Source organism: Salvelinus alpinus, chromosome 22 (genome assembly GCF_045679555.1).
Source record: "Salvelinus alpinus chromosome 22, SLU_Salpinus.1, whole genome shotgun sequence".
Classification (NCBI taxonomy): Eukaryota; Metazoa; Chordata; class Actinopteri; order Salmoniformes; family Salmonidae; genus Salvelinus; species Salvelinus alpinus.
The window spans coordinates 14,240,409-14,262,541 of record NC_092107.1 but is presented as its reverse complement, the minus strand read 5'-3'; the positions used below and the strand labels follow the sequence as shown (position 1 = coordinate 14,262,541).

The 22,133-nt window shown below is 42.5% G+C and overlaps 1 protein-coding gene across 2 annotated transcripts; it reads left to right on the top strand.

Annotated features, from left to right (window-relative positions):
• The first annotated feature begins 34 nt into the window (after nt 1-34).
• On the top strand, nt 35-8,421 carry LOC139549061 (tapasin-related protein-like). Of its 2 annotated transcripts, XM_071359160.1 has the most exons (8): nt 35-356; nt 541-726; nt 836-1,111; nt 4,033-4,362; nt 4,633-4,962; nt 5,718-5,819; nt 5,968-5,984; nt 8,210-8,421. In XM_071359160.1, exons 1-8 carry the CDS (start codon nt 311-313, stop codon nt 8,222-8,224), a joined length of 1,302 nt encoding a protein of 433 aa, XP_071215261.1. In that variant the 5' UTR covers nt 35-310; the 3' UTR covers nt 8,225-8,421. The 2 variants fall into 2 exon arrangements, with proteins under 2 accessions (XP_071215261.1, XP_071215260.1); XM_071359159.1 differs by lacking the exon at nt 5,968-5,984 and having other exon boundaries at nt 37-356.
• The last annotated feature ends 13,712 nt before the right edge of the window (nt 8,422-22,133 follow it).

Here is a 22,133-nt window from a genome sequence, read left to right as displayed (position 1 = left end):
AAATGTACTTTAACTTTACAGCGCCACTCATGGTATGGATGTATAGTGAGGGTTGTTTAGTTGCAGTAGCATGTTTTGGTTTTAATATTGTTTTGCCTAGTAGTTTAACACTTTCTTCCTCATTCACTTATCTGATTATTAGTTTACTATTACAAGCCATTGTAAAAATCAAATGTTAACGTGTTTTACGGACAGCTGCACAAGCAGGTTCTGTTTTATTCATTTTGCGTCAAGTTGTCTGAAATGAAAGTGAAAGCTCTTCGAGTTGAATGGCACAGGGAAAGATAGGTCCAGAAGACCGTTTTGTAACATGATTTTAAACGTCAATATTCTTATCTGTTTATTTCTCTGTGGAGGTAGGCTACTTTATGACCTATTTTTTTTTTTTTTTGCTATCATATTTCTTTAATCTGATGGTTTCAGGCATGTTGTGCTCGTTCAGAGTTATGTTTGTTAGCCTATAATTATGATTGATTTTTAAAAGTGAAGTTAAATTTAAACTCTCATAGTGATTATTCTACTTATTCCTCGATTTGACAGAGGTGCCAGGAATCCAGTCTTTCGAACAGGTGCCTTGGCTGCCCTGTCAGCTGGTGGATGAAAGTGTAACGTTCAATGATGAGGGACATGCTGAAACCGAGTACCAACACAGAGACGCTGGGCTGCAGTTTGGCCATCCAGGGGACAGTACTTTGAACCCTAATACTATCACCTTCCTTGTTACAGGTGAATGAGAGAAACAGCTGAACAAATGTCAGATTTGGTTATGTGTTCTTCACTGGTTAATGTTTGTTGTTTTCAACACTGAGAGGTGCTCTTCAAACCGTGTGTTCAGGCTCTAAGGTGGACATGAGGAAGTACATTGAAGGAGTAGTGGAGCACCAGCTGCAGTGTGAGATCCGCAGGTACAGCACAGAGGGCCTCCAGATGCGTTGGCCAGGTTTAGGAGCCCAGGAGCATGACATCTGGTTCACCTGCACCATACGGCACACCGACGGTGTATTCATCATCACCAGCTTCCTCAGACACACCCCTGCAACACCCACACCTGGCCAGGCACACTACCGCAACTGGGCCGCCATCGCAGACAGAGCGGCGCTAACCACTTCAAGTAATGCAGACTTTTCATTCTGTCTATTTGTTATGCAGTAGATCACGTCAAACTCATTCCACGGAGGGCCGAGTCTGGGTTTTCTCTCCACCCTTGTACTTGATTAAGGTCACCAATTAGCAGTGGTGTAAAGTACTTAACTTAAGTAGTACTTTCAAGTAATTTAACTTATTTGGGGTATCTACTTTACTGTTTATATTTTTGACTACTTTTACTTCACTACATTCCTTAAGAAAATATTGTACTTTTTACTCCATACATTTTCCTTGACAGCCAAAAGTACTGAATGCTTAGCAGGACAGGAAAATAGTCAAATTCACGCACTTATCAACTGAACATCCTTGGTCGTTCCTACTGCCTCTGATCTGGCCGACTCACTAAACACACGTTTCGTTTGTAAATTATGTCTGAATGATGGAGTGTGCCTGTGGCTTTCCGTAAAAAAAAAAAAAATGGTACCATCTGGTTTGCTTAATATAAGGAATTTGAAATGATTTATACTTTTGATACTTAACTACATTTTAAACCAAATGTTTTTTGACTTTTTAGAATTTAGTGGGTGACTTTTACTTGAGTCATTTTGTATTTTAAGGTATCATTACTTTTACTCAAGAATGACAGTTGGGTACTTTTTCCACCACTGCTAATTAGTAAGGAACTCCCCTCCCCGAGTTGTCTAGGTCTTAATTGAAAGGAAAAAACCAAAACCCGCAGATACTCGTTGGGACACACCTACTCATTCAACGGTTTTTCTTTTTTACTATTTTCTACATTGTAGAATAATAGTGAAGACATCAAAACTATGAAATAACACATATGGAATCATGTAGTAACCAAAAAAGTGAAACAAATATATTTTAGATTCTTCAAAGTGGTGTTTGGTTCTGAGAATGGAAATATACTTATTCATGTCACTGAGGGAGAGTGGGTAATGTATAACGTTTACATTATGTCAGGATATGTTATTGTTAGCCATCAGGGATCCTCTGGGAGGAGAAGAGACAGTCTGGTACCAGGCACCATGACAGCCGTGAGTTGGGGAGGAGTGAGCACTTTGGGGCAGAGGTCAGGTCAGATGACGTGAGGAAGAACCGATATCACTGAAGGTTTTGTCTAGCAACAGAGATGCATTGGCTGTTCAGATGTGTAGGAGGAGACTCAGCATAGGAGAAAGGGTTAAATACTAGTGCTGGTGTGAATGTTTTCGTCGATTCAGCTGTTCGATCCTTTGGGAAGAATAAGCTTGGTTTGAGCTTTCAGTGTCTGAGTTCTTACTCTAATAATCAGAACCTAACAGTAGCCACCCTTTGCCTTGACAGCTTTGAACACTCTTGGCATTCTCTCAACCAGCTTCATGAGGTAGTCACCTGGGATGCTTTTCCAACAGTCTTGAAGGAGTACCCACATGCTGAGCACTTGTTGGAGGCTTTTCCTTCACTCTGCGGTCCAACTCATCCCAAACCAACTGAATTGGGTTGAGGTTGGGTGATTGTGGAGGCCAGGTCATCTGATGCAGCACTCCATCACTCTCCTTCTTGGTCAAATAGCCTTTACACAGCCTGGAGGTGTGTTTTGGGTTATTGTCCTGTTGAATAACAAGTGATAGTCCCACTAAGCGCAAACCAGATAGGATGGAGTATCACTGCAGAATGCTGTGGTAGCCATGCTGGTTAAGTGTGCCTTGAATTCAAAATAAATCACTGACACTCACCAGCAAAGCACCATCACACCTTCTCCTCCATGCTTTATGCTGGGAACCACACATGCAGAGATAATCCGTTCACCTACTCAGCATCTCACAAAGACACAGCAGTTGGAACCAAAAATGTCAAATCTCAAAAAAGGACAGTTTTCCACTGGTCTAATGTCCATTGCTCATGTTTCTTGTCCCAAGCAAGTCTCCTCTTCTTATTGGTGTACTTTAGTAGTAGTTTCTTTGCAGTAATTCAACCATGAAGGCCTGATTCACGCAGTCTCCTCTGAACAGTTGATGTTGAGATGGGTCTGTTACTGGAACGCTAGCATTTATTTGGGCTGCAATCTGAGGTGCAGTTAATTGCCGATTTCTGAGGCTGGTAAGTCTAATGAACTTATCCTCTGCAGCAGAGGTAACTCGGTCTTCCTTTCCTGTGGTGGTCCTCATGAGTGCCAGTTTCATCATAGCGCTTTGACGGTTTTTGCGACTGCACTTGAAGAAACTTTCAAAGTTTGACATTTTCCAGATTCACTGACCTTCATGTCTTAAAGTAAAGTTGGACTGTTTTTCTTTCCTTATTTCAGCTGTTCTTGCCATAATATTGACTTGGTCTTTTACCAAATAGGGCTATCTTCTGTATACCACCCCTACCTTGTCACAACACAACTGATTGGCTCAAACGCATTAAGAAGGAAAGAAATTCCACATTTAACTCTTAACAAGGCACACCTGTTAAGTGAAATGCATTCCAGGTGACTACCTCATGAAGCTGGTTGAGAAAATGCCAAGAGTGTGCATAACTGTCATCAAGGCAAAGGGTGGCTACTTTGAAGGATATCAAATATAAAATATACACTTTTTTGGTTACTACGTGATTCCGTATGTTATTTCATAGTTTTGATGTCTTTACTGTTATTCTACAATGTAGAAAACAGTAAAAATAAAGATCCTTGAATGAGTAGGTGTATCTAAACTTTTGACTGGTACTGTATGTCAGTTATTCCTTTTATACCCTTGTTTATTTAATTTAGGCATTTGTATATCTATGTAAGAGTACAATTTTTATGTAAATTGTCCAATACTTCTCTCTCCTGAAAGTCAGTCACATATACTGTACCGTATGTCTGTCACACGCATCAGAATAAGACCCTAGCTATAATCTTTCTATATTTCTCCTTCCTCTGCACCCCCTTCCTGCCCTGCCTTGGCTGTGACCTGTGTGTAGCTGTGATGCTAGTCCTCACTCGCTCTCCCTCTGTGCGGGTGGGCCTAGTGAAGCAACAGAGCTTGCATTGTCAGTTTGACGTGGACCACAAGGCAGCTGACCTGACAGTGGAATGGCGTTTGCAACAACGTGGCGAACGCACCACGCTCTTCAGCCACTCCAGCCGCTCGGGCCAGACGGAGGGGAGCGGGGTGCCGCTTAACGCCATCGGTAGGGGCAATGCATCCCTGACGCTCCCCCTCACCAAGCAGAGCAGCGAGGGGACGTATGTCTGCCTTGTCTCAGTGCCTCCGCTGTTTGGTAGCCATGACATCACTCTGCACATCATGGGTAAGGTGGATGGGTTAGTGGTCACAGGACTTGATGCAGACACATTTCATCGTTGAAGCTTTGCACCATCATTTGCTCATTGAAAGAATACGCAAATTACTTTTATTATCACTACCTGATATGGTATACACTTTTATAAATTTGTACATCTCTGACATGATAGCCATAATGTAACCAATTAAAGGTGTCATGGACTGCCATTTTTATCACCTTGTAAGTACCGCCAACATCCTCATTGTAATGCCAGTCATTTCTGACATCGTCCCTCAGAGCCGCCTCGCGTGTCCTTGAACGTGGACTCTACCATCTCCCTGGTGGACAGGGGGGAGCAGAAGGTGGTGTGTGAGGCAGAGGGCTACTACCCCCTGGACGTGGAGATGGAGTGGTTCAGGGATCCCAGTGGTGGAGGCCTCCTACCAGAGAAGCTGGACACTGTCCTGTACTCCAGCCACCGCCACCACCAGGACGGGACCTACTCTCTGTCGGCCTTCTTCCTGCTCCACGCTTCCCTGCATGACTCGGGCTCCAAGTACTTCTGCAGGGTGTCTCACAGCTCCCTGCGCATGCCCATCCGCAAGAGCTTCACCCTCATCGTCACAGGTTAGGTGGTTTAGGAACTTATCATGGAGTTTTAAACCTTAAACCCTTGATTAAAAACCAGTCTGATTTCGTACAGTGATACAGTATGCGTTCATAAACATTTCTGCAGATTTACAGAAGCATGTTTTATACATTTTATATACACTGAGTATACCAAACATTAAGAACACCTTCCTAATGGTTGACCCCCCCCTTCCCACAGTGGTGTCAAGTTGGCCGGATGGCCTTTGGGTGGTGGACCATTCTAGATACATACGGGAAACTGTTGAGTGTGAAACCCAGCAGCGTTGCAGTTCTTTACACAAACCGGTGCGCCTGGCACCTACTACATACCACGTTCAATGGCACTTCAAACTTTTGTCTTTCCCATTCACCCTCTGAATGGCAAACATACACAAGCCATGTCTCAATTGTCTCAAGGCTTAAAAATCCTTCTTTATCCTGTCTCCTCCCCTTCATCTACACTGATTTGAAGTGGATTTAACAAGACATCAGTAAGGAATCATAGCTTTCACCTGGATTCACCTGGTCAGTCAATGTCATGGAAAGAGCAGGTGTTCTTAATGTTTTCTATACTCAATGTATATAGTCTTCACAGGATATTAATCCAAGCGTACTACACTGTATGCAGTACCAATTCATGGCCACTAGGTGGAAGCCCCAGCACATACAGTATGTACTGTATTATGCTATGAGAGGAGAACATGCTACAAAAAACTGCGTTGACTGAAACTTTGGATGTTATGTTTTATCAGAGTATGACAGTTGGAACGCTGCGCTGTGGTTGTTCTTTGGCTTTGGATCCATCTTGGTCATGGTGGCCATTTTGTTTGTGATGCTACCCCGCCTGAGCTCAGGTGAGCATCTCTAGTTCACCACACTCTGTCCTTTACCTTTAGTCATTGCCAGGTTAAGCTTGTTAATGAGGTCACCCAATTGAGATATTGCTAATTGACGTTTGCTTGCTAGGACATCCTGTGAACTTTGAATGTTTTTCTTTTACAGCAAGAAAAGCAAATCAGGTGGGTACATCTTCATACCTAACCGCGTGTGTGTTTCAAGTTTTATTAGTAGTATAGACGGGATATGCATGGTATACATCATCCAACAAAATGCTTACTTGCAGATTCTTTCTCTACAATGCAACAACAATAAGAAATAATAAAAGATAAGCATACGAACAAAGTAAATGGCAGTAGAATAGAAAGCATTTTAGCATAAGTACAATACAGGAAGGCAAAATATACAGTGCATTCGGAAAGTATTCAGACCCCTTGACTTTTCACATCTTGTTACATTAAAGCCTTATTCTAAAATTGATTTAATAGTTTTTGCCCCTCATCAATCTACACACAATACCCCATAATGACAAATCAAAACAAGTTTAGACATAGTTGCAAATTCATATTTTTTTTAAATGATGGAAATATCACATTTACATAAGTATTCAGACAATTTACTTAGTACTTTGTTGAAGCACCTTTAGCAGTGATTACAGCCTTGCGTCGTCTTGGGTAGGACACTACAAGCTTGGCAGACCTGTAATTGCAAAGTTTCTCCCATTCTCTGTAGATTTTCTCAAGCGCTGTCATGTAGGATGGGGAGCGTTGCTGCACAGCGATTTCAGGTCTCCAGAGATGTTAGTTCGGGGGGACATTCAGAGACTTGTACCGAAGCCACCCCTGCGTTGTCTTGTCTGTGCTTAGGGTCGTTGTCCTGTTGGAAGGTGAAACTTCGCCCCAGTCTGAGGTCCTGAGTGCCTTGGAGCAAGTTTTCATCAAGGATCTCTGTACTTTGCTCTGTTTATCTTTGCCTCGATCCTGCCTTGTCTCTCAGTCACTGCTGCTGAAAACCATCCCCACAGCATCATGCTGCCACCACCATGCTTCACCGTAGGGATGGTGCCAGGTTTCCTCCAGACGAGACACTTGGCATTCAGGCCAAAGAGTTCAATCTTGGTTTCATCAGACCAGAGAATCTTGTTTCTCATGGTCTGAGAGTCTTTAGGTGCCTTTTGGAAAACTCCAAGTGGGCTGTCATGTGCCTTTTACTGAGGAGTGTTTTCCTTCTGGCCATTCTACCATAAAGGCCTGATTGGTGGAGTGCCTGCAGAGATGGTTGTCCTTCTGAAAGGTTTTCCCATCTCTACAGAGGAACTCTGGAGCTCTGTCACCTCCCTGACCAAGTCCCTTCTCCCCTGATTGCTCAGTTTGGCCGGGCGGCCAGCTCTAGGAAGAGTTGGTGGTTCCAAACTTCTTCCATTTAAGAATGATGGAGGCCACTTTTCTTGGGGACCTTCAATGCTGAATAATTTTTTTGGTACCATTCCTCAGATCTGTTTCTCGACACAATCCTGTCTCCAAGCTCTATGAACAATTCCTTCGACCTCATGGCTTGTTTTTTTACTGACATGCACAGTCAACTGTGGAACCTTTTATATAGACAGGTGTGCCTTTCCAAATCATGTCCAATCAGTTGAATTTACCACAGGTGGACTCAAATCAAGTTGTAGAAATATCTCAAGGATGATCAATGAAACGATGCACCGGAGCTCAATTTCGAGTCTCTTGGCAAAGGGTCTGAATACTTAATTACATAAGGTATTTCTGGGCTTTAAAAAAAACAGATAAATGTAAAACCTGTTTTCACTTTGGCGTTATTGTGTGTAGATTGCTGAGCAATTTGTTTTATTTGATACATTTTTGAATAAGGCTGTAACGTAAGAAAATGTGGATAAACTCAAGGGGTGTGTATACTTTCCCAAGGCACTGTATAGTCCAATATTTACACATGTACTGGAGAAGGTGGGATGGGGGGCAGTGTATGAACTGAGCAGTATATTAAGGGTTTGGTTGCAGCAGTTGTGTGTGTGTGTAGCATGACTAGGGTTATCACGATACCAGTATTGCGATACTCAGAGATATCGTGGCAATGAAACAAAACATGAAGCAGACTACATTTCCTGAGGAAAACAGTCCTAATGTTGGAAACAAGCAGCCTTATGTTGTCACCCAGAATCACATTTCTTTTCCAAGCTATAGCACACAATAATTGACACACTGTAGGTTTTTTAAAGGACCATAGAGTTTAGTCTGCTTTGTTTTCCTTTTTGAAAATCAGGTATTGTAGTATACTGGTTATCTTGACAACCCTACATGACTGTATACGTGTGGGTGTGCTTGAGTGAGTGTTTGTGTGAGAGAGACTTCCCTGCTCATTGTGTGTGTACCCTATCTCTCCTGTTCAGCGCAAGCCCTACTGAGAGAACAATCCAGAGTGGTCCTTCTCTTCATCGCTGGACTTCTCTATCAGGTGGTTTATTTTGGAGTTAATGTTTCCCCTGATTCTCCTATTATAAAAGTACACAAAATATAGAGACTATCCCACAAGGTCATAGTACTGCTCTATGATAAGATTGTGTAAGGCAGCTTAATTTTGCAATAAAAATACTTGACATGGAATAATTTAATTTGATAAAAATGCATGATAATGTTTGCTATGAAAAATATGCACTAGGAAATTGATTTGTTTAAAATTGAAAAGCAAGGGCACGGATGAGATTGTGAATATATATATATATTTTTTTTTAATTTGTATTTAATAATTGCTGTTGTGTTTACTGTTTTCGCTCTAGAGATTTCTACTAAGTTAGCAGGTCAGAGTGTGATGTCAAATCCAAACAAGCTCTATTTATACAGCACATTTCAGACATGGAATGCAACACAATGTGCTTCACAGGGAAAAACCTGAAATATTTACTACACAACAAGCGTAAGAGGATAAAAACCAAAATAATAACAAGCTGAATGACTAAAAAGCACCCTAAGGAAAATCATAGCTAAAAATGTGTATTTTAAGAGCTCTTTTAAATATGACCACAGTTTTGGCCCCCCTCTGGTTCTCTGCCAGGCTATTCCAGAGGCTGGGGGCATAATGGCTTAAACCTGCCTCTCCATGTGTCTTGGTCCTAGGTTTTGAGAGTTCAATAGAAAGCCCCTTCGTAATAATCAGGTCCAGAGTATGGCTGCAGTTATGGGTGGGCCCAGTAACATGTTGGATAATGTCCATAGAGCTCAAAAGATGCATAAATTCTCTTTGTCAACATGAATATTAGTCACCCAACACAATAAATTGATCATAGTTCTCAAGGACAATAGTTCAGAGAAATCAGTAAAAAAAGTGTGGCAGTGCTTTGGTGGCCTACACAGGGTTATTGCCAGCACTGGTGTCTGCCATTTAAACAGTATAGCGGCATGCTCAAAAGACCCAAAGTCGCCAAACTAAATGTCCTTACAGCTGAGAGCATTAGTAAAAATAGAGGCCACCCCCCACACACTTTGAAAAGATGTAGTCCGATGCGTTTGACACACTATTGTCTGTCTTCTGCTGAAAGCCAATCTGTTTCCAGAGGCTTTGGCGTAATCTTGGTTAAGTCTTTAGTACCCTACATATGGAGAAATACTGTGCCAAAGCCCCATCTCTGTTTCTACATAGTTAACTTTACCATAAACACTTCACTCTGGAATGGCAGCTGTTCCCAAAGGGCACATGGTAAATTCCCCCCAAGCCATACCTTTGGGCACTAATGTTGGCACGTGTGGCTCTGGAGAGGCTATCATCACAGAGCAGAGCCAGTGTAAAGCTGCGTGCCTGGTGGGTCAGGAGTCAGCTGAGGGCCAGGGCTCCTCTCCGCCACACAGCCCAGCTCAGAGCTCCACCAGTGGAAAGGGCTGTAATGGGATCTGGGGGCTCAAGGATACACAGAGTAGACCCACGGGTAGTTCTAACTGAGCATCTGCTTCCTGTAAACTATGATGCACAATCTGGGGTCATACTAGGGTCAGGATTGGTTGTGGTCTAGGTCTATTATAGTCAACTATGGTTGTGGGTTACATATTTAGTCCCCCGGAAGGGCTCCATCGAATATAAACTTGGAAAGTAAAGAGACAGATCTGGATGGTAACTTCCCTTCAGCAAATGTTCCCGGATGAGTTTCGGAGATACTTCTTCATCAAAGGGATTGTAAAAAATGATGTAGGTGTAGCTAGTTTATTTGCAAAAATAATTCATGCCAATTGTTGACAAGCATGCACCTGTTAAGCAGTGGTGCAAAAAGTACCCAATTGTCATACTAGAATAAAAGTCTAGATACTTTTATTTGAGTAACTTTCTATTAAAAAGGTAAGTCAGCCAGTGAAATACTACTTGAGTGAAAGTCTATGTATTTGGTTTTAAATATACCTAAGTATCAAAAGTAATTGTAATTGCTAAAATATACTTAAGTATCAAGTAAAATGTATGAATCATTTAAAATGTCTTATTAAGCAAAGCAGATGGCACCATTTTCTTGTTTTAAAAATGTATGGATAGCCAGGGGCACACTCCAACACTCAGACATTATTTACAAAAGATACATTTGTGTGTAGTGAGTCTGCCAGAGGCAGTAGGAATGACCAGGTGTTCTTTTGATAAGTGCTTGAATTTGACAATTTTCCTGTCCTGCTAAGCATTCAAAATGTATCGATTTACTTTTGGGTGTCAGGGAAAATGTATGGAGTAAAAAGTACATTATTTTCTTTGGGAATGTAGTGAAGTAAAAGTTGTCAAATATAAATAGTAAAGTACAGATGCCCCCAAAAACTGCTTAAGTAGTACTTTAAAGTATTTTTACTTAAGTACTTTACACCACTGCTGTTAAGAAACTAACTGAGGACTGTTTGAGCCCCCTGGATTAATGAACTGAAAAATTGTATAGTTCAAAGAAATGATGCAAAAGAGGTGGCAAACAAGTGAGGGTGATTGGTTGACATACTGTAAATTGAGAAATGTTGTAACTTAACAAAAAGAGAAATTCTAGTATGGCATAAACCCAAATGGAAAAATACTTTGGAGTACCTTAAATTATATCATGGGCAGAAACCCCAATACATCTCCAACGTTTGAGGTTGAAGGGTATAACAAAATGTTTCGATATTGCCAATCATTTCAATGACTATTTCACTAGTAAAGTGAAATGACAACAGAACAGCAAACCTATATATATATATATATTGTATAAAAGATCTAATGATGAAATCGAAGGATTGTTTTGAATTTGGTCAATTTAATGTGATAGGGGTGGGGAAAACGATGGTTATCCATCAATGATAAGCCAACAGTGATAGAAGAATTTGTATGTTTAAGATAATGACTAAAGTATTCCACCCTGAAACCATATAATTGTATGACATGTGTTAGAGTCATAATCCAATAATGTGTGTGACTTTAAGACTAGGCCATTGTGTTACTATTTCGCAATATGAGCAGGGTATAGTTGAGACGTTCAAGGACAACTGAACTGTCGACTTGTGATAACGGTGAAACTAATAACTGGAAAGAGGCCTCCCCACCCTAGGGAGGAGAAAAACTGTTAGAAACGGCTTGCAGAAGATAATGAAACATGTTGCAGAAGTGTGATAAACAATGTATGTGAACTGTGGAAAAATACAGCCCACCTAAAGCGAGGTGGAGGTTCTACTGATGTGAGTTCATTTGTGTGTGCTATAAAAAGACTGTTCTCATTTTGAAGACTGAGCGCTCTCTGAATAAAGAATTGATCTATTGCAGGCTGAGACTGTCTTTCTTTGAACTGGAGAGTTACAACCTTCAGGAATTAGACAGCGCTTTTGTAGTAGTTGAGTTCAACCATTGAGATGGCAAATTCTCGTGACAAACAGGTATAGACAACCTTAATGGGAAACTATTGAGAATGCTAGCCGACTGTATTGCCACCCCTATTTGCTATATCTTTAACCAAAGCCTAAAGGAGTGTGCGTCCACAGGCATGGAAGGAAGCTAAAGTAATTCCACAGCCTAAAAACAGTAAAGCACCCTTTGGGGGCTCTATCAGCTGCCCAATCAGTTTGCTGCCTGTTCTTACTAAACTGATGGAGAGGATTGTTTGACCAAATACAATACTATCTTTCAGAAAACACGACTTTCAGCATGCATATAGAGAAGGGCACTCAACTTGTACTGCACTCAACTTGTACTGCACTAACTCGGATGATTGGTTAAAATATGGATAATAAGATGATAGTTGGAGTAGTATTGTTATATTTCAGTGTAGCCTTTTTGTTATTGATCATAAATTGTTCTGATCAAAAAACTAACTTGCTATGGCTTTACATCACCTGTCATCATATGTTTGGAGAGTTATTTATCCAATTGAACCCAGACAGTGTTCGTCAATGGAAGCTTCTCTAACATATGTACAGTGTGGTGTCCCTCGGGGCAGTTTCCAAATTATTTGCCTTCCACATACATAGTCATTCTAGCTTTGTGTATGATTCCACACTACATGTCAGCACCCAAAGCCAGTGAGCTCACTGAAATTCTAAAAAAGAATTCAGTCAGTATCAGAATGGGTGATTTAAATAATAAACTGGTCTTACATCTAAAAGCATTATATTTGGTTCAAAACATTCTCTAAGACCTAAACCTCAACTGGCGTTTTACATAAATGGTGTGACCGTTGAGGAAGCTACACTCCTAGGTATAACATTGGATGGTCAATTATCATGGTTAAGTCATATTGACAAAGTTGTTGTGAAGATGGGGAGGGGTATGTCTGTTTTTTAAAATATGTTCTGTGTTTTTGACACATCAACTGTACTAGTTGTTCAAGCTCTGGTCTTGTCCCATCTTGATTACTGTCTGGTAATATGGTCAAGTACAACAAAGAAAGACCTAGCAAAGCTGCAGCTGGCTCAAAACAGAGCAGCACGCCTTGCCCATACAGAATTAACATCAAAACCATGCATGTCAGTCTTTCCTGGTTGAGGGTTGACGAGAGATTAACTGCTTCTCTCCTAGTTTTTATCAGAAATATTACTGTGATGAAAATTCCAGAATTGTCTGCATAATCAAATAACATTCAGCTCAGACACCCACACACACCCCACAAGACATGCCACCAGGGGTCCCTTCACAGTCCCCAAGTCCAAAACGAATTCACAGCAATGCAAAGTTTTCCAAAGAGCCATGATCGCATAAAACTCCCTTCCATCTCCAATTGCTCAAGGAAACAGCAAATTGACCTATTAAAAACAACTAATGGAACGGTGGGGACTGTGAGGGAGGACACATGCAAACACACTAACACACATATTGTTTTATTGTTTGTATAATTTTTTTGTTGCATTGTTTGTATATCATTGTATTTTAAATGTGTGACTTTCCTTGTCTATCAGTGCTTTGTTACTTGTCATGTTCTGTGTTTTTTGTGGACCCCAGGAGGAGTAGCTGCTGCTTCTGCAAAAGCTAATGGGGATCCTAATAAACAAATAAGTATACAGAAGACAACACGACCGGAGGAGTCAGTCTGTCAGGGCTAAACATTTGCCAGAAGGATAAACAGAGTTTAGATGGGACCAGATGGAAGGGCTGTTGAGTTGCCCTCATCCCTGGTCCCCTGTCTACAAACAGTCTGCCATGGGGCCTCTCTGCTGCTGCTAAAAGTGCGTGTGGTGTGGCCCCTGGCTTGATCACATATGTCAATGGAAAGCAAACAGCACAAGATCTCACTGGGAGGTGGAAGAAGGTAGATGGAGGCTTGAAAATGAAAGCTAAGGCAGAAGAAACGGTGCTTTTGTTTTCCAGTGCAGTGCCAGACTTGGCTTTCCTCCAAAGCAGCCACCTGGGAACCTGCTGGTGGAGTGTAAAGCTTGTTCTGGGAGAAAAACACTAAGGTAAATGATGGTAAATGTGCTGGTAGAGTAGCTTTACCGGAGGGTGAAATCAAGGTTCAACAACAGCAAACAGGACTATAGGAAGGGAACAGAAACAGTAGGAGTTGTGCCAGTTGGCTAGGATTAAACTGACTTCACTGAACATTGCTTGGCCAGTTTTTGAGATCAGGGCAAGTTAGGTCTAGTTTAAGTCCACAGGCACAGTAGCGGTTTCGCTTGAGCTCAGTTATGCTGCTTGTGCAATCCCTTCGAATGCCACAGATGTTGTTACACTAAATAAACAATTTGCTCAGGATAAGACCTTAGTGTTTATAAGAGGCTGCAGACGTCATGTGTACAAAAAGCCACAGCATTTTACCTCCCCTTATAAAATGAACTTGCTTCTAGTATCCTTAACCGTTTTCATATGCCTGGCCATATCCTTTGTCTCATTTTTGTCACCTTGTGCCTCAGTCTCTATGTTTCTGTGTGTCTGACAGACTGACCCTCCTCTCCCTTCCATTGCCTTGTCTCATTTTTCATTCAGTTTTCGTACCTGTTGTGAAGTTTCAGAATAGCATTGTTGACCAGATATTGTGTAACACATAGAGATTTGAACACAGTCCCAGCCAAAGGATCATTCTCTCCCAGTGCTGCTTATCCACCCATCTCTGGGCTGGGTCATGTTGCCTGAACTGGCCTAACCCAGACCTGGGTTCAAATACTATTTGAACTCTTTCCAATACTTAGTGTTTGCTTTAGCCTGCCTGAAGTGCCAGATGGGTGGGTTTCACAGTTTTGCGACTGTTCTATTGGTTTCATTGCGCCAGGCAAGCTCAATCAAAGGCAGCTAAATTAATTGAAAATATATCAAATAATATTTGAACCCAGGTCTAGCCAAGCATGTAATAAAAGGTATAAATACAAGCAGTAGCTTGGAAGAGATGACATCATGCGAAAGACACATCTATCTTGGCACCTCCGCAAACAAGACACAACTTATCATCGTCTCCCAAACTACAAGCACCTTCCCCCTTCTCTTTCCTCTGTGTTTGTCTTTCCCTCCGTTGTCTTCTCTCTTCTTTCATTAAGAGCTAAATAAATCAGTGTAGAATCCTAGCACCACTAGGCCTGCGATCCAGAGCTAGGCATGTCCAGTTGCGCTCTATCCCTCTGTGTTCTGTTTACACATCCTATCATTACTCACAGCTAGTTGTTCAGCAGGATCCACTCTGAGTTTTCTGTATACGTATAGTCTTCTGTGGGAGTCCTTTACGGCCTGGAGTACCAGATGGGGCGGGTTTCACAGTTGTGTGACTGTTCTATTGGTTCCTTTGCGCCATGCAAGCTCAATCAAAGGCAGCTAAAGTAATTTAAAATATATCAAATTATATTTTAACCCAGGTCTGACCTCACCAAGTGTGTAATAAAAAGTATAAATGCAAGCAGCAGCTTGGAAGAGATGATGTCATGTGAAAGACACATGCATGGGCTTTTTGTTGAAACATTGTGTAAGTGGCTGTAGTATGATTCATATGGCTTTCAACAGCTAAACATGAAGTTTGATCATAAAAACAAGCGTCAGAGCATAGTTATGTTCTGTGGGCCAATGTGAGTAAGAGTATGAACTCTCAGCAGCAAGTTAGACCATAAGAGGCTTCAGTTTCTAAATAGATTTAACCTAGAAGTGAATGTGTTTTGTATGACTCTGAGGCCAGGCTGAGGAGTTAAACTGTTAAGTACACCATGATTGATAGGAAGTGGAGATGGTGATGACAAGCGTTTTGAAAGTTCCAAGTTGTTTTGACTCCTGAGACTTGAGATGCACATTTCATGTTGAGTAACAATATAACTGTTTACATGTGTGTTTACATGGAAACTGAAAGGGAGACACAGTATGTGTCTTATGGGACAGTCCCCCGAGAGGTAGATGTCTGAGTGCTCATTAGTGGGCTATATTCATCCAGGATCCAGTGATAAAGGAGAGGCGTCCAGACAGACACCAGGGAGGAAGAGGGGCAAGCAGAGGGGTCACATTATAAACATTATCCTCGTAACCAGATATTTGGTGCATGTTGTTGGCTTGGTTTATGTCTGAAATACACTGCTATTCCCTATGCTCTGAGTGTACAAAATATTAGGAACACCTGCTATTTCCAGGACATAGACTGACCAGGAGAATCCAGGTGAAAGCTATGATCCCTTATTGATATCACCTGTTAAATCCATTTCACACAGTGTAGATGAAGGGGAGGAGACCGGTTAAAGAATGATTTTTAAGCCTTGAGACAATTGAGACATGGATTGTGTATGTGTGCCATTCAGAGCGTGAATGGGCAAGACAAAAGATTGAAGTGCCTTTGAACGTGGTATGGTAGTTGGTGCCGGTTTGAATGTGTCAAGAACTGCAACGGTGCTGGGTTTTTAACGCTCAACAGTTTCCCTTGTGTATCAAGAATGGTCCACCACCCAAAGGAAATCCGGCCAACTTGACACAACTGTGGGAAGCATTGGAGTCAACATGGGCCAGCATCCCTGTGGAACGCTTTTGACACCTTGTAGAGTCCATGCCCTGCCAAATTGAGGCCGTTCTGAGGGTAAAACAGGTGCTAAACAGGTAAGTATAGGGATGAAATAAATATAACACAAACACGATAAATAGCTCCTACAGCCCCCTATTCCCTATATAATGCACTGGTCAAAAGTAGTTCACTGTGAATAGGGTCCCATTTGGGATGCACACTACGTGTTCAGTCATCTCGCTGAGTCTGGACTTGGCCTCCCGGGTACCTCAGTCATCTCGCTGAGTCTGGCCTTGGCCTCCCGGGTACCTCAGTCATCTCGCTGAGTCTGGCCTTGGCCTCCCGGGTACCTCAGTCATCTCGCTGAGTCTGGCCTTGGCCTCCCGGGTACCTCAGTCATCTTACCTGTTTGAAGAAGCCATTCGTAGCAATTACCGTCTGACCATTTTCATCAGTGCAGCTTTGCTGAGGACTGATGTGAAGTCATGGTCCATGTAGGAGTAGATTCTCCAAGGGCTTGCCAGGAAATGTGGCCAGGTTTTTCCCTCACTCCTCTGCACATTGCACCGATTTTAAAGGAGAAAGTTGTCCGCTGAAAATGTATCTTCTAAAACTAGCTTCACCCCCATAAGCTTGAGTGATGGGGTTTAGTTTCAAAAAGGCATTTCCCTACATAGCCATACTATAATTTAAAGGCAGACATCAGCAGGCAAATTACTATTTAAGATGAATTCATATTGAAGGATGATTTAAGCGACGAGGGATAGAACTTGGAAAACCTAATGATGTCATCACATCAGACATCATCCTTAAAATCGCTGGAACTGTAATTGAGACTGATAGTTGAGGTTCAGTTTTATAACTGGTATATAGATAGATGGAATGGAAAACATTATTAAAACCCCTCCAAATTGATTTAATTTGTTCGAGGGCCAATGTGGGGGTCACAGGTCAGGATCAGACCACCTCCCCTACAGCATGATATGGGAAAGGTCAGGGGGGCAGATTCCCAGCCAGTGAAACACCTCAAGTGGAAATGTGTGTGCGTGTGTGTGTCCTCCTCTACGCCTCAGCGGGTTACTGTCTATCCATCCTCCCTCTGGCTGTAGCAACAGGAAGTGAGGTCATGCAGACAGGGTTTTATCAGGCCTTCAGGGAGCCAGTAAATCAGTTATGTGTGTGTGTGTGTGTGTGTGTGTGTGTGTGTGTGTGTGTGTGTGTGTGTGTGTGTGTGTGTGTGTGTGTGTGTGTGTGTGTGTGTGTGTGTGTGTGTGTGTGTGTGTGTGTGTGTGTGTGTGTGTGTGTGTGTGTGTGTGTGTGTGTGTGCGTGCGTGCGTGCGCGGGCTTGCACATGTCTAGTCAGGGCATGCGGTGCATGACCCCAAAGGGTACATTAAGCTCTATGTAAGTACTCTGTGTGTGAGAGTGGGGGCCTCTCTTAGCAGCAGAGATCAATCAGTTTTGCAGTAGTATATGGGAGTCCTCTACTGTTCAACAGTGAATTATCTTGGCACCTCAGCAAACGACACAACTTATCATCGTCGCCCAAAGTACCAGCACCTTCCTCTTCTCTTTCCTCTGTGTTTGTCTTTCCCTCCGTTGTCTTCTCTCTTCTTTCATTAAGAGCTAAATAAATCTGTGTAGAATCCTAGCACCACTAGGCCTGCGTTCCAGAGCTAGGCATGTCCAGTTGCGCTCTATCCCTCTGTATTCTGTTTAAACATCCTATCATTACTCACTGCTAGTTGTTCAGCAGTTTTCAGTCTATCTACAGTCTTCCAGAGGCTAAACATGAACAAATCTGATGTTTCCACTCTTAAAGGAACATATAGGACCCTCTTTTGGGTTAAACAGAGGCTGAACCAGCCTACTCGGAGGCTGCTCAGAGGCTGGTTGGGTTTCTTCCCCATCCCAAAGCCGGTATAGCTCTACTATTGTTGCCAGTTTCTATTGACACTTTCTAGCACAATCAGAACCAAAATCCTGCTCGATCCACTAAAAAGTAGACACATTAAACAGCTTGGTCTGTGAGCTGGGTGGACGGCGTTTGTGGGTTTTCTTGCATCCCATTTTTTGGGGAGGGGGGGGGGGGGGTGTAAAAACAACCCAATCTGGCAACACTGAGCTCTACCTCCAGGATCACCAGTGGTAGTGAGGGTCTGGGGGAGGGGATAGTAGAGAGGGGCCTGGGGTGGACATGGAGGGGAGGAAGCAGAGGTCGTTGTGGTTACTGGTGCTTCTTCATTTGAACAGAGGTGTGGTCTTCTTGATGGCTTTCTCACACTCCTCTCTCTGGACTGTTGAAGCACATTAGGCCCTGATCTCTCCCCCTGCCTTGCTTTTCACTCCTCCTATCAGACCAACAGCCCTTCACCTCTGTGTTGGTCTTCAGCTGTGGCAGACGCACAGAAGGGTGTCTCCCCTCCTCTAAAAGCTCTGACACACCGGTAGGATTGCCAAACGTTTGCCTGCCGACAGTACTTAGCACCTCTGAACAGAATGTAGGCAGTCAATCTCTTATGTGTCCACACAGCAAAGACCTTGGAAGTCGTCAGCCACTCAGCCTTGTTAAAATACTCCCAACCAGAAGGTGGCAGTAGCGTTGTTTAGAAATGCATATATGTACATATTGCTTATGGTTTAGATTCCAAGCTATCTGCGCTTAATGTTGCTATTTGGTAGAAAGCCCTTGTTGATAGTAGCCAGATGGCCACAACTAGATGACTACCAAGCAAGATGACGAAGAAACAATATAATTCACTCTCCATAATCCCATATTGCCAGTGCCAGTGCCAGCCCATAGCCAAATGCTTAGCTAGCTAGTTAATGTTAGCATATTCGCTAGCTAGCACAACATAGCTAACTAGTTATGGACACTGCACTAACTCATCAGCTAACACAGGCTGCTGTTTCATGGAAACTAGCTAATCCATTGTGATTTAATTATGATGTCAATACTAACTACAGTGGTTAGCTGGCTTGAAGGAAGTATTTAGTGTTGTGTGCACTTAGCTAGCTGCCATCCCTTAGCCTACATTGGATATGAAGTGTGACTGGCTCATCCGTGGATGTACGCAGAAAATGCTGTCTTTTAAAAAATAAAACATTTATTGTTAGTTCCCCCACATGGGGATTCGTGCTCTCAAGTTGTTGGCCACTGACAAGCGTTGCTATTCTACAAGTAGAATCAGTAGGTTCGTTGCTACTGGGTTGGCACGAAGCAGGTACTATTTTTGTTCTAGCAAGAGAAGGAACGGCCTCCCACTGTCATGGCCCAGTCCTAAATGACTTTGAAGAGAGGTGTGATGAATCACACTTGGTCCTCAATACCAACAAGACGAAAGAGATGTGCCTAGACAGACTTCAGGAAGCGAACAACACCCACCTCTGCAACAGTTATCAGAGATCAGAACATTGTAGAGGAATACAAATATTGTAGAGGAATACAAATATCTGAGTGTCCTCTTGTATGTACAGACCATATCTACAAAAAGAGTCAGCAGAGACTGTACTTTCTCAAAAAGCTGGGATCTTTTGATGTTGACTGTACTGTACTGACTCTGTTTTACAAATCTTTCATTGAGAGTATTACAACTTTTTGCATTGTTTGTTGGTTTGGCAATGCCACTATCACCCAGAACAATATGCTGAGAAGGATTATCACCACAGCAAACAAGGTGATGAGATCTTTAAAATCAGAGCCCTCAGCAAGACTCACAAAATAATTTGAGACCAAAGCCACCCCCTGTACCTGAACTTTGAACTACTCCCCTCTGAGTGCAGGTATAGAACACTCCCCTGCAGGTAAAACAGAATTAGACAATCATTTCTGCCAGGTGTGATATCCCTCCTAAACAGCTCGGGCTAATGTTCCTATCCACCAGTAAAGCCAGCAGGCTAGTCTCTTTCATTGGTCTATACTGTATGTAACATTATGAATTTTGTATTGTCCATTTTTTGTCTACTGTATTTAAACGGCACTTTAAAAATGTATGATGGGCCCCCCGAGCGGCGCAGCGGTCTAAGGCACTGCATCGCGGTGCTTGAGGCGTCACTACAGACCCGGGTTCGATCCCAGGCTGTGCCGCGACCGGGAGACCCGTAAGGCGGCGCACAATTGGCCCAGCGTCATCCGGGTTAGGGGAGGGTTTGGCCAGCTGGGATGTCCTTGTCCCATCTCGCTTTAGCGACTCCTTGTGCACATGCATGCTGACTTCGGGCGCCAGTTGTACAGTGTTTCCTCAGACATATTGGTGGGTTAAGCAAACAGTGTGTTAAGAAGCAGTCTGGCTTGGCATGGTCGTGTTTCGGAGGACGCACGTACGGGAGTTGCAGCGATGGGACAAAGCTGTAACTACCAATTTGGATATCACGAAAGGGGTAAAAAGTACAACAACAAAAAAAATAATAATGTACATGATACTGCAACAAAATTTCCCTATGGGGACAATAAAGTCAGTAAAGTAAGTACCTATCGGCAGTGAGATTCTCATGCAGACCCAACATAGACACAGTGTCAACACCGCTGTCTGACCACTCGGCTTCATCTCTGTAGACACATCTCATTCAGACCTAAGACATGAGCCTTGTTCAAATACTCATACTAACCTCACTAACCGTACTATTTGTGACGTAAATTGAGTATATAGTATGCTTATTGGTCATAGTATGGACATAGTTAGTATGCCAACAGTTCCCGGATGTCTTCCCACATTCGGCTAAATATGAAGTATACAAACAGTGGACATTATTTCCGTGCTTTTAGGGCCCATAATGCAATTCTTCAGAAAATTGCCGTGGCTTCACATCATTTTCAGATTTGAAGAAAATGGCGGAAAATATGCAGCCGAAGTCCAACGAGAGCAGATACAAATTCACAGCTTTAACTAATTATGACAAATGTTAAGAAAATGTTGAGTAATGTAATAAAGTAATTACTTTTCAAATAACTTGCCTTACACGTTATGTTGGCTGACAATTTGTTAGCTACGCTATCCTTACGAACCACATAGCATAGCATTACAGCAGTTTGTACCGTTATGTTAGCTAACTACCTAACGTTAGTTGGCTACTAATACATCAATCTTGCCAGTATATTAACTATATTCTATCTAACTAACCCCCCAACGTTTATTGTCTTGATAATTCCCGTCATTCTTAGCTAAGTGGTATAGTTGTTGTGCGTTCTCAATGGACATTGTTAATTCTGGCTATCTACTCCGGTTTCAGAGCACTCTCGTCTCGTCTGTGTGCCGGAGCGCAGAATAACTGATACATTTACGCTCAACACCAACAAAAAAACTGCGTAATTAAATTGTTGCGCACTCCAGATTGAAATTATGAACACACCCAAAATCGTAAAATGTCTAGCTAGTCATTTGTTATGCTAACAAACTAGCGAGAGGTTGCATAGCAACAGCATCAACTTCCTGTAGACAGGTGAAGCGCTAGTACGCTCAACCGAAACGATACCGTTCGTTTACAGTATACTAAAATGAACTAATAGTATGTAGATTGTGGTATATACTCATTAAGTATGTAGTATACAGTATGTTAGTATGGGTATTCGAACAAACACAGGTAAAAACACATTTCATTACAAACTGTAGTTTATTGTAACATTTCAGCTGGAGCTCTCACCTGTGCCACAGACATATGTCATATGTCCCCCTCCCCCACCACACACACACAAACACACAGGTGAGCTGAGGCACATCTGTCTTACAGTAATCACTCTCCTCCTCAGCAACACTTTCATTAGGAGTTGGCAGAGGCAGTCTGCCTCATGTGCGAACACACACACACACACACACACACACACACACACACACACACACACACACACACACACACACACACACACACACACACACACACACACACACACACACACACACACACACACACACACACACACACACACACACACACACACACACAG